Genomic DNA, 13,269 nt, shown 5'->3' with positions numbered 1-13,269 from the left:
TGTATTACCATTTCTTTATTACATGTTGGACAAGACATGTAATAATCCAGGATTGAATTTATTCATTCATCTACCCCTCCCTCCTTCCTACATATCTATCTATCGATCTGTCTGTCTGTCTATCAGTTTATCTGTTTATGTCTGTCTCTATTTGTCTAACTGTTTGTCTGTCTGTCTGTCTATGTATCTGCCTGCCTAGCTGAAATTTTAGCTACTTAGTTGCAAAATTGTGACCTACAATTTTGTAGGTGTAGGAGTGGCTGTGTGGTAAGTAGCTTGCTTACCAACCACATGGTTCCGGGTTCATTCCCACCCTCTTCATTCCCAAGTGTCTTCTACTATAGCCACGGGCCGACCAAAGCCTTGTGAGTGGATTTGGTAGACGGAAACTAAAAGAAGCCTGTCTTATATATGTATATATGTGTTTGTGTGTCTGTTTGTCACCCTCAACATCACTTGACAACCGATGCTGGTATGTTTACATTCCCGTAACTTAGCGGTTCGGCAAAAGAGCCCGATAGAATAAGTACTAGGCTTACAAAGAATAAGTCCTGGGGTCGATTTGCTCGATTAAAGGTGGTGCTCCAGCATGGCCGCAGTCAAATGACTGAAACAAGTAAAAGAGTAAAAGAGTACAATCTTGAACACACACACATACATTCATCATAATCATTGTCATCATCATCATTTAATGTATGCTTTCTATGCTGGCATGAGTTGGATAGTTTGAGAGGATCCAGCAAGTTGCCGAGCTGTGTTGAGCTCCATTGTCAGTCTTGGCATGGTTTCTATGGCTGGATGGCCTTCCTAACAGCAACCACATTATAATGTGTACTAGGTGCTTTTTCCATGTTACCAGCACTAGTGAGGTCACCGGGTCCAAGACAAGGAAAGAATTGGAAAAAAAGGAAAAGCCACTTTGATTAAGTATTTGTGTGTGGTGAGGGAGGTAGTTGTATGCCAGATGTTGAGAGGCTAAAGTATGATAGAGGACTTGTCTGTCTGTCTGTCATACTTTAGCCCATCAAATGGGAGTAGCCGGAAAGGTTGGCTGAAACATTAGTATGCCAGGCGAAATGCTTAGTAGTATTTCGTCTGTCTTTATGTTCTGAGTTCAAATTCTGCCGAGGTTGACTTTGCCTTTCATCCTTTCAGGAGTCAATAAATTAAGTACCAGTTGTGTACTGGGGTTGATCTAATCAACTGGCTCTTGCCTCTCCAAAAATTTCAGGCTTTTTGCCTAAAGTAGAAAAGAAAGAGAGTAGCTGGAAAGAAGATAAAGATGCCAGAGCATCTCAAGATACAAGAAGATGAATATAAGAGAGGATACAGTGAATCAGAGGGTAGGGGTTAGTTTCATAAAAGTGTGAGTGGAGAGTAACTTATATATTGTTTTCAAATTTTGGTACAAGGCCAGCAATTTTGTGGGAGGGGCAAATTGATTACATCAACCCCAATACTTGATTGGTACTTTATTTTATTGACCCCCTTTAACCTTTTCATTACCAATCTGGCTCTGAGTACAAATGTCTTGTTTTCATAAGTTTTGAATTAAAATCTTCCACCAAACCTTAGTCACAATTTATGTTCCTAACAGTAGCTAAATGATAACTAAGTTATTTTACTAAATTCTTTGATATATTTAAAGTAATTGAAAGAAACACAGAGCATCTCAAAATAAATAAGTAACGAAAGGGTTAAAGATGAAAGGCAAAGTTGATCTTGGTGGTATTTGATCTCAGCATGTAAAGAGCTGGTAAATTGCCTCCAAGTATTTTGTCTGATGTGCTAATGATTCTCCCAGTTTGCTGCTGGTTGTAATAATACTGACTATGACAAATGTAATTTAAGAGAACTTTGGTTGCCATTTTTAGCAGTTCAAATGAACACATAGAAGTTTCCTTTCTGTTGTATGTTTGTTTATGGATTCTCATCTTGGCCAAATCAGTTGCTTAATGTTTTGTCATTTACAGATTCCTCAAATAAGGGAAAACATTCTGCAGAAGAATAAAGGCAAATGGAAGAAACTTGCAAGAAAACAATCACAGACCTATTTTAACCCTTCAGAAGAATTTATTAGGGGACAAGCTAAAAGGTATTAAAAAGGAGGCAAAGTAATTATTTTATTATGTGTATATATTTGTTCTGCAAGATTCCACCTCTGCTATGGTACAGAGGTGGAATCATCAAGCTCTCTGTCAACTGCTGGGCCAAGAACTGAAGGGTAGGGAACAAGTTTTTAAATACTTATTTAGTTGTTTAGCCCCAGGTGAAACCTTATCAAGCAGATCTATGATCAAACACATCCTATCATTTCAGGGTTATGTAGAACTACCATCATATATGTAGAACGAGGGTTAGTTGGCTGCTATAAGTAGCGGCTAACAAAAAATTACCTTGAACTTTTTTAGTAGTGTGGCCTGCTATATGATGAGCCATGTGCCATGCAACCCTCGTCTCAAGAAATGTTACACAAGCCTGATGTAGAGCCTTTCACGTTTATTGTCCAGTTGAGAGGAATATATTCTGATTTGGTGTTGGAGAGATATCTAAATATTAAGAGACTGTGGGAAATGGAGACCCAGTAATAATGACCAGTGGGCACAGTTAAACAGTGGAGAGTGTTGATTTAAGAATCAGAAAAATGGCTAAATACTTTATTAATACAATGAAACCTGTTAAGCCATGTGGTCGGTTTGCATCAGAACTGACCAGTGCATAATTCTGTAGGTTGTATTTTGGTTACCAGCCATGGAACTGTTAATTTTCCATTTTAACCTTAAATCCATTCTGCTGTATATGGGCAAATGTATTTGAATATATGGTCACAGGAATGGGTGTGTGGTTAATAGGCCTTGCTTTGTATCCAAGTGATTTCAGGTTCACATCTTCTATTGTTCCAGGTTGACCAGTGCCTTTGTGAGTGAATTTGGGAAACAGAAGCTGTGTAAAAGCTTGTCATATATATAAATGTATGTGTGTGTGTGTGTGTGTGTGTGTGTGAATGTATGTGTATGTGTGAGTATGACAGTGGCACTCATATCTATTACATGGTGTGAAGACAAAGAGACACAAACACACACACATACATGCACATATACACATTTATGTATATGTGTACACACACTCACTCACAGCAGGCTTCTTTTAGTTTCTGTTTATCGAAGCCACTCACAAGCCTTTGGTTACCCTGATACTATAACAGAAGACACTTGCTCAAGGCACCTCTAGGATTGAACCTGAAACCACATGGCTGGGAAGTGAACTTCTTAACCACAGCCTGCATATATTGTAATGTTATATAAAACCCTTGAGTATCATTATAATATTGGCATGAACTGCTCTCATCGAGTCAAATGACTGCTTTGGGTCACAACTTTCCCTAATCCTATTTCTTTACTACCCACAAATGGCTAAACACAGAGAGGACAAACAAGGACAGACAAACGGATTAAGTCGATTATCGACCCCAGTGTGTAACTGGTACTTATTTAATTGACCTCGAAAGGATGAAAGGCAAAGTCGACCTCGGCGGAATTTGAACTCAGAACGTAGCGGCAGACAAAATACCGCTAAGCATTTCGCCCGGCGTGCTAACGTTTCTGCCAGCTCACCACCTTTCCCTAATCCAACATGGAAATAGTTTATCCTATGACTATTAATCACATGACTTTGTCACATGACTATCATTGGTTTCTTTAATTTTAAAAGGTGGGCAGAGACGTACAACCTCGACGTGTTGGATGAGCTGATACCTGAGCCACCTAAATGTGCAGTGTGTGGGGAGAAAGCTAGCAAGAGGTGTTCCCGTTGTCGAAATATATGGTATTGCCGCAGGTATTTTTTGTTTTTAATATGTATAACATTGAAATGTATGTGTATAATTCTAAGGGGGAGAGTTTATGAAAAAAACAAAAGACCAAGACAGGTGGTGTACAAAACAAACAGATGTATTAGTATAACGCTCAGGAATTGAAAAAGTCTTTTACGTTTCGAGCCTATGCTCTTCTACAGAAAGGGACATAGAAAAACAAGGAGAGAAACAAGGAGAGAAAAAAGGAGAGAAAAAAAAGGAGAGAAAAAAGGAGTATGTATGTATAATTCTAACATACATAGTAGTTAAATGTACTGATCTATGTATGTGTGTGTATAATTTCTAACATATGTTGCATCTTAATGCATCTGTTGTTACTAAGATGTAACTGAGCTAACTTGTAAATGAGAGCAAATGATATATGCTTTAAGAAAGTGTCATGAATTGGTGATAATGAAAGCTATTTTATAAAAAAATAAACCATGCTGGTGGCACATTAAAAGCACCCGGCAAACACTGTAAAGTGGTTGGCATTAGGAAGGGGGATCCAGTTACAGAAACCAAGTCAAATCAAACTGCAGCCTGGTGCAGCTTCCTACTCTGGTCAAACTGTCCAAATCATGGCGCTATGGAAAATGGGTGTTAAAGGATGATGTTGATGATGATGATGATGATGATGATGAATCAAGAATAATTAGGATGATGTAGTTAATATAGAATAAGTGGAGGAAGAACACACACAAAAAGGAAATGTATTGCTGAAGTGATCATAGATGTGTGATGAAAGATTTCCGGACAATGGACATGAGTTAGAATAATAAAATAAGAACAGTAATAAACGAGTGAAGGAAAAAATATATAGTGTGTGTGTTTATTTGGTAAAAAAAAAAAAATAAATAAAAAAATGACCATCCCGAAATACAACATTGTAAATTTTTTACTTTATTTTTATTATATTTCATTTCATTTCCTTAGAAAAATCTGAAAACTCTTTGTTTTTATATATAAATGAATTAAGGAGCAATTCCTTCTGACTAACCTTACTGCTGCTACTACTACTACTACTACTACTACTACTACTACTACTACTACTACTACTGCTACTACTACTACTATTACTGCTGCTGCTGCTGCCACCACCACTACTACTACTACTACTACTACTACTACTACCAATATGCTCTTCTGTACACTACCAAAAGAATTTTATTCATATGTATGTATGTATGTAAGTATGTATATATGTATGTCTGTATGTATGTATGCATGCATGTACTTGGATGTGTGTTTGTGTGTCTTTGTCTTCATATCATAAAATAGATATAAATGAGTGTCATTGCCATAAAAGCAGTGTCCCTCTTATCCAAGCTTCCACGAAGACAAACATGCCATGCCTTATTTGGAAATATGTAGGTTTGCAATAGGAAGGGCATCTGACTGTAAAAAAATCTGCCTTCATGAATTCTGTCTCTAAAATGGTGTTGGTAGTGGTAGTGATGAAGTTGATGATGATGGTGATGATGATGGTAGTGGTGATGATGATGGTGGTGGTGGTGGTGGTGGTGGTGGTGACGATAATGAGGAGGATATGTATACACAGGTAGATGAATATAACCTACTTATTTTCAGTCTAGATGTCTATGGTCTGCTCTTGCTGTTTGTCTTATTGTTATTGGTACTATTGGCTCTCTCTCTCTCTCTCACACACACACACACACGTGTATGTATATATATATATAATTATATAGCAAATAAGAAAATGGAGAAGCACAATAGTTGGTTCATCAACTTTAGGACATTAAAATGTTAACTTATTTATTAATAAAATGATAATTATAATAACATTCATGTTTTTTAATAATTACTTGTATTCTTATTTTATATGCATAGAATAATATGCTATATGTATGTATGTTATTATAATTATCATTTTAATAAATAAATAAGTTAACATTTGTAATGTTCTAAAATTGATGAACCAACTATTGTGCTTCTCCATTTTCTTATTTGCAATATAAATTAATGGTAAAATATATCTTTACCTTAACCCATTAAGTTAATTGCAATACAATAAAAAAACACTTGTGTATTAATAACTGGGTATTATACCAACAGCATATTATATATATATATATATATATATATATATATATATATATATATATATATGTATAGATAGATAGATAGATAGCTAGATAGATAGATAGATAGACAGATAGATAGATATAGTTATATATGTACATACATACACATACAAACACACATATACTTGCATACACACATGCATATGTACATACACAACAGCATCAAAACACAAATTCTATATACTATATATAAACCCTTCTAGAAGGTATGCATATTATATGCATTCTATGATAGGTAGATATTAAACAATCAGTAAAGAAATGTTCATTTCTGATTTTTAATACATGTCTACTGTTTTGTAAATACGAGATAATGTGATTATTTATCTGATAATAACTTTCTCAAAACCATTATATTCTCCAAACTTAACTTTTATCTGGAAGCTTAACTTTTATCTGATCCTGCTGCCAGAAGGCTTAAATCAGATGGGTGGATAATCAATGTCCTGTGAACTGAAGTTATTATTTCTTTCCGTGTTAGTCCTGCTTGTCAAGTGAACCTATTTAGTAAGTGTGTGTATTAGTGTGTGCACCCGTGTGTGTATGTCAGAAACATATGAGTAGGTGGTTCTGTTTGAACCCTCCATTTCCTGGGAAGACCACGTGGCCTGACCTTTGAAGAGTAGAGCTTCACTGGATAAAATTTCTAATTCAGGCTGTTTGCTGTGTCCAACTAAGCCTTTCCATCTTGTTCTGCTAGGGAAGTTGGAATCAGCAACTAACCCTCACCCCTGCATTTGAACAAAGGAACTCTGGAGCATATCCTAAGTAGGTGTCTGGGAGAAGGATACTACTACTGGTAGTGTGACAAGGTCACAGCTGACACTATCCAAAGTGAGATCAACCATTGCAGGTGTCTCTGCTATTTGGAGGAGATTATCACCTTTGTCAAGACTGGTATCAAGAAGATTGACACTGCCAGGTCCACCTTTCTAGGCTTACTTACAACAGGAAAAGACTGGGAGCTGGGAGTTTTTTGGAGAAAATAGCCATAGCTTTGAAAACCTGTTGCCGCAACATCACTAATGCCGGACACAGAGCTGATCTCAGAAACTGCAAAGCAATGGATGGTGAGCAAGGTGTGACCCAGTTGATGTAGGATGCAGAGAATGTACAGTCCAGTCCCTCTGTAGAGCTTCCAACATGTTGGGTATTACAGGAGCCTGTCAGTGGAAGGCCATCAAGGAGGTTATGGAGGCAGCAGAAGTTGCCTCAAAGTGACTGTGGATCAGGAAGTGTGAGCATTGGAAGGGGCAGTGTTACCAAGGGCAGTACTAGCCAGGGCTTGATCAACCCTAGCTGGGCTGCTGGGATGAGGGTGTCTGATTATTGAAAGACTGGAAACACATAAAAACTCTAGGAAACATCCCTGATAATGTCCAGGTGCATCACAGAATGATGAATGATGAATGATGCATGGGACACACACACACATGTATTTAAGTGTTTATATGTGTATGTATAAATATGTAAATTATATATATTAATATATACCTTACATATATATGTATATATATGTATGTATAAAAATGTATGTGAATTATAGTACAAGTAGAAAGATATATTTTTCAACACATAAGTACTGATAGAACAGCATGTATAGGATAGAATCCTTACAGAGAAGAAAAATCTGTCAGCAACCAGATGTGTGTGTGTGTGTATGTATATATATATATATATATATTTATTATATAGAGGGCATTATTACACATAAATGCCACAGGCTAGGAGGGACTCTTGAAGTAAAAACTACTAAAATAAATAAACATATCGTACCGAATGCAACTCACGAAGTAAGTCATTTAAAAACAGAATTTAGCTGTATATCACCTGTAATTTCGTAATCAGTGCAGTGTTTTGCACTCTTTACTCGTCAGTGCAAGCATAATTCAAGATTTATAATGAATGAACAAAATCAACATACCAGACAAAGAACTATCGTATCCACCATAGTATTTAGAACTGTTCACCCCTTATACATCTATGTAAATGGTGGGCTTTTGAATTGCATTTCGGTAACAACGTGCTTATTCGGAATAAAAATACTTCATTGTTGAACAATGAAGTATTTTTATTCCGAATAAGCACGTTGTTACCGAAATGCAATTCAAAAAGCCCACATTTACATAGATGTATAAGGGGTGAACAGTTCTAAATACTATGGTGGATACGATAGTTCTTTGTCTGGTATGTTGATTTTGTTCATTCATTATAAATCTTGAATTATGCTTGCACTGACGAGTAAAGAGTGCAAAACACTGCACTGATTACAAAATCACAGGTGATATACAGCTAAATTCTGTTTTTAAATGACTTACTTCGAGAGTTGCATTCCAAGTGAGGAATGTATAGTTTACTATCAGCCTGTAGTACACAAGGATATCAAGTACAAGTCCTACATGAGATGGGCAGGACGGTTCATGTCCAACAAGACCTGGGAGAATCATGTGATGATGTAATGTCCAACAATATATGGTCTCTTAGCTCTCTGTTTGAAACCCTGGACTACTGTGTCTGGCCAACATAGATTAGCAGCTCCATGGTGCCAAAGGCTCATAAAGGACTGCAATTGTAGGCATAGTGCAAGGAGGCCACTTTATACTGACAAGCAGTTGCTTATGTGGTTTCATCAGGGCTGTTATTAGGGCCAAGTGTGGTTTTATCAAATGGCTTATTTCTTTGATATGTCTTGTTGAATATACATGCAGTTTTCCAAGGAGTAAGTTTTTCCTTTTTTGTGTCTTTGTGTTTTTCCCTCTGTGTATTGTTCTATTCTTGATTACATGACCTTGTATACAATGATTCAGAATTTGCATGACACATCTAATAATGCATATTTTATTTCTTTTTCTAGGGAGTGTCAGGTGTCACACTGGCCAAAACATAAAGCTGTCTGTGATTTAATTTATGAGGAGAAATCTGATACCAATACTAATAAAAATACAAAAAACCAGCAATGAGAGCATATCGGTAGCTTATAATCCAACAAACACTGAATAGAATTAACTGTCACCAATTCTACTAAACATTAACAGTGTCTGTCATCATGGTTTATTAAATACAGTTCATTAATATCCAAGTCTGCACTGAATCAGCAGACATAAGAGGGGGTACTGAATAGTTCCTCACTGTAAGAGTATCACAAAAGGCCTGGTTGGAGGCCCAACCTTCTGAGTTCTTTTACAGAGCTTAGCAAAATTGAAGGACTGCTGCAATAAGTGTGTGAATCTGAGAGGGGAATATGTTCAATCAAATCATAATTAACTGATCCTCCTGTATTTTCTTTTACCCAAAGCCAGGAACTTTTCAGCACCCACTTATATGATGAAAGGTGTTCCAGACATGACCAACACGGCTTTTTATTCTGATATAACATATCTTGGAGTAAATAATTTATTTCCACTAATATAGATGGTTTAGTGAACCATACTTACTTAAGCCCTTTGCTCCCTATGGAGTATAGGCCATTGATGTCTTTCTTCCAATGTTCTCAACCCTGGGCTGTCTTTTTTTTCCCTGGGGGAAGATCTTCCTCTCCCATGTTTTGTTGATATTGATTTGTCATTGATGTTTCTGTGAATTTGGCTTTTTTCTAGGTAGGGGTGTCAGCCCTATGCAAGTCTATTTCTACTTCTATAAAGAGGTAGGCCACATTAGCCATCTGGCCTTTATCCTTTGACCTGTGCAGCATGGGAGGTCCTACCAGGAACTTGTACCCCATTATTAATTATTTTTGTCCCCAATGTTTTATGAGCCCTAAAAATCTAGCCAATAAAATTAAATGTAAACAACTCTCAAACTTCCAAGTGATGGCATCACCTCAGATCTGTCCAGTCAAATTTGTTCTGGAATGTATAGATGCCAAATCCAAAGAGACAGAGGAGACAGAAGATAGGTGCAATCAGGCGTTATGTTAGGCAAGGTTCAACATCAGTTATTGTTCAACAACTAAACTTGTCAACATAAAATGTCAGCAACACAAACGATTTAGCATCTATTAGCATAATAGCTATACAATTATAGCTGACACTTTCATTCATTCATGACCCTCTCTCTCTCTCTCTCTATCTCTAAATATATATATATATATATATTTCCCTCTACACAGAGCTACAGAGCTTGTCAAACAAACCATTGCACAAACATATCTGATGTTACTCTGTAGTTTTTCATTGGACCATTACATTCAACACAAACTTTTAGCAATAAACATGATTACTCTTCTCATTTGTACAATTTTCTATTCATCTCAATGTTGATGAGGTAATACATTAATTTCTTATTATTACACCTGGGGCCATCACATAACTTTTCTAAAGAGCTTTCAAGCATTAGGTATTTTGATTTTTAGATAATTTGAATTCAGCTTTGTCACTTTTTGTTTTCTATTCAACCATATGAAATGCTCTCATTGGATTACCCTAGGCCGACAGTTCAAATCCACTGGTGACATCTTGTCATATTTGTGGGAAAAATACTGTACTATAGATCACCCTAGTTCACTAAGCTATAAATAAGTAGCAGATCAGTTTGTCAGTGTTTTTGTGATAGATAATATTTTATCTAGGGTAGATTATTTTTTACTGATTGTACATTAAACAAAGCTTTGTGAGTGGATTTGGTAGACAGGAACTGATGGATGCTTGTCATATATACATATTGTGTATGTGTGTGTTACTGTCTTCTTGCCTTGACATTGCATGATGGCTGGAAATGAATATCACTCATGCAAATGGTGTCCTTCATTCCAAATCTTTCAGGAAAGCATGTTTGATTGTGGATATCTATTGTTGGATATTACCTTACTTGAGAGCAGATGAGGACTGGTAGCAAGATGGGTATCCAGCCATAGAAAAATCTGCCTCAACAAATCCCACCTGATCCATGCAAACATGGAAAAGTGGATGTTAAAACAATGATGATAATGTCCACTATAAAGAACCAACCCATAAGAAGTGTTCGGTCGAGGTTTAGGAGATAGTTATCTCACATTCTTGCTGATGACAGCAGTTGGCTGGACTTCCAAGTAGTACCTGTTTGCAGCTGGGTGAAGTGGGTAATCTAAAAGTACAGTATTTGAAACATAACCATAGTCAACTGTTAGAGATAGGATGTAAGCCAGTGGCCCTTTTTGTTCATCATCCAACATCTAATTGATAATAGTAAAGGGAGAAAAACACAAATTGAAAGAAATTGATAACAATAACAAGTAGCTGGAGAAACTTTTATTTTTAAACGTTTGTAAGAATTTGCAATTAGCATAATAATTCAAATAATACTGATGGAGATGAGAGAAAGTTGTTAAAGAGTGGGAAATAATGTTTTAGTTAGAAAGCAAATTAGAAAAAAAGCTTGGTCTGTAGAGTACAGGAAAAGAGAGTCTGTGAAATTCATGCCTTCCTCAAGAGTGTCTGTGCAACATCAAGTTTTTTGGATTTTTCAAATGGAAATCAAAACTCAACTCAATAACAGTATAGGTAATGTAAATGTTAGTTTTCTTTTTTCTGACTAGGCAAAAAAGGTTATGTGATTTTAAAATAAAGGGAAGCTGTTGTGTTCATGCTAATCAGCCGAAATTGCAAGGATGATCCGGTTCTTGACTGAGGATAGAAAGCTTCGAATGACCTGTCCTTGTTTCTTTTGTATCGTCTATCTGGATGTTTTGTTGTACCCTTTTTGTATCACCTAGTTGTCCGGATGTTTTGCGTTCTTGTCCCATTTTGTATTTTTATATATATATATATATATATATATATACACACACACACACACACACATGTATATACATGAAGAGTGGAGTTTATGGCATTATATTTCCACAGTTTACAATTGCTTCAACAACTTGCAGGTGACCTATCAAACAGCATGTCTAAGAACATAGATGCTAATAAAAATTCAGTCATGCATATTATATAATGAATATTACACAATGGCACCAGCAGTTATTTAATAATAACTGATCAAAGAAATATATATATATATATATATATATATACAAGCACAAATTAAAGGTTACAAACCTCATTCAGAGACAGCAAAATCCTATGAAATTATCTATACAAAGTATTGAACATGATATTTAATACTCAACTGCATGGTAACTATAGAAGCCATGGATGAGAGAACAGAGAGGTAATTAATAAATTATTATTTATTAATTAAAAAATTGACAAACATCACTAACAGCTGTTTCAGTTCAGACCATCAGAAAATTAATCAATTAAATAAAAAATTATGTGAAAGCTGAATCTCTTCAGAAGTTGATAGAGATATGCAAAATAGGTGTTCAATTTCCTTATGTTGAGTAAACGGCTTCATGATGGACTATTTTTTAAAATAATGATTCTACTATTAATGGAGCAGTACATATATGTGTGTGTGTGTGAATGTTCTGCCTGGGGGTCTCTATCTGAAAATTTAGCTTACATTTATTCTCACTGCGTGGCTGAGCAGTTGGTATTAAAAGAGGACATGCAAATATAAATACAGTTGCTCTGACATTTCTTGAGGCATTATGCTGAATCTCTAAGTTCAGCTTGTTGCTGGTCCCAGTAAATCTAGCTGGAAATACATCTGATGTTAGAGTAAAGTGGTTAGCAGTAACAAGAAGCACACAATGCTGGTTATATATAAAAGAAGGCATTTCTGATGTTAGTGTTCTGGGGTACTATATAAAATTGTGAATTTTAAAAGGGTAAAAGAAAGGTAGGGGGTGGGTATAATATGTAAAAATACTGAAAATAATAAAAAATAGAAAAGGTTTCCATATTGACAGGATATAGATCCATCTGTGTTGATTTAGGCAGCAAGAGCTGAAATTAGCTTGTTGTCATGTTTACCTTCCAGCAGGCAGGTGACTGGCAACAGGCTGTTGGGTTTGTTCATCAGGTAGTTCTAAATAAAAAATAAATAAATAAAATAAAAGTAGGACTACATCAAATGTACTCCCCAAACTCCTAAGCTATAACTTGATTAAAAGAAATATTTCACCCAATATTACTAATTTTTCTTCTCAATATATTGTTAATGTTTGAATGTACATTACAATATTAAGTGTTTTGTTTTGTTGCTAGAGAATAAATATCTATTTGGGGCTTTATATAGCTATGGAGCAGCCTCACCTGGAATTTGCATCACCGGTCTGGAACCCCTATCTTGCTCAGGATATTAATCGTCTGGAAACCGTTCAGCGACATGCAACCATGAGTATATCCTCCATCAGGCATTTGCCATATTCTGAACGCCTTACTTCCCTGGGCATGGATACATTGAAACTCCGACATTTGGCAGCTGACTTGGCAGACATCCATA

General features: G+C 36.0%; 2 protein-coding genes across 2 annotated transcripts in view; one reads left to right on the top strand and one right to left on the bottom strand.

The window, feature by feature from the left end:
• The window catches only part of LOC115212209 (zinc finger MYND domain-containing protein 10-like), a 33,950-nt gene extending 23,769 nt beyond the window's left edge, over positions 1 to 10,181 (top strand). Inside the window, exons 11-13 of the mRNA XM_029781048.2 lie at positions 1,974 to 2,095; positions 3,712 to 3,837; positions 8,813 to 10,181. Coding sequence (XP_029636908.2) covers positions 1,974 to 2,095; positions 3,712 to 3,837; positions 8,813 to 8,918 — 354 coding nt within the window. The 3' untranslated portion in view covers positions 8,919 to 10,181. The remainder of the gene's footprint in view (positions 1 to 1,973; positions 2,096 to 3,711; positions 3,838 to 8,812) is intronic.
• Positions 10,182 to 11,168: 987 nt separating this feature from the next.
• LOC115211599 (gelsolin-like protein 2) overlaps positions 11,169 to 13,269 on the bottom strand; it is a 73,020-nt gene continuing 70,919 nt past the window's right edge. The window contains exon 13 of the mRNA XM_029780174.2: positions 11,169 to 12,852. Coding sequence (XP_029636034.1) covers positions 12,757 to 12,852 — 96 coding nt within the window. The 3' untranslated portion in view covers positions 11,169 to 12,756. The remainder of the gene's footprint in view (positions 12,853 to 13,269) is intronic.

This window comes from Octopus sinensis, linkage group LG5 (assembly GCF_006345805.1).
Source record: "Octopus sinensis linkage group LG5, ASM634580v1, whole genome shotgun sequence".
NCBI lineage: Eukaryota > Metazoa > Mollusca > Cephalopoda > Octopoda > Octopodidae > Octopus > Octopus sinensis.
Note: the sequence above shows the minus strand (reverse complement) of the source record. Positions and strands in the feature narration are given on the sequence as shown.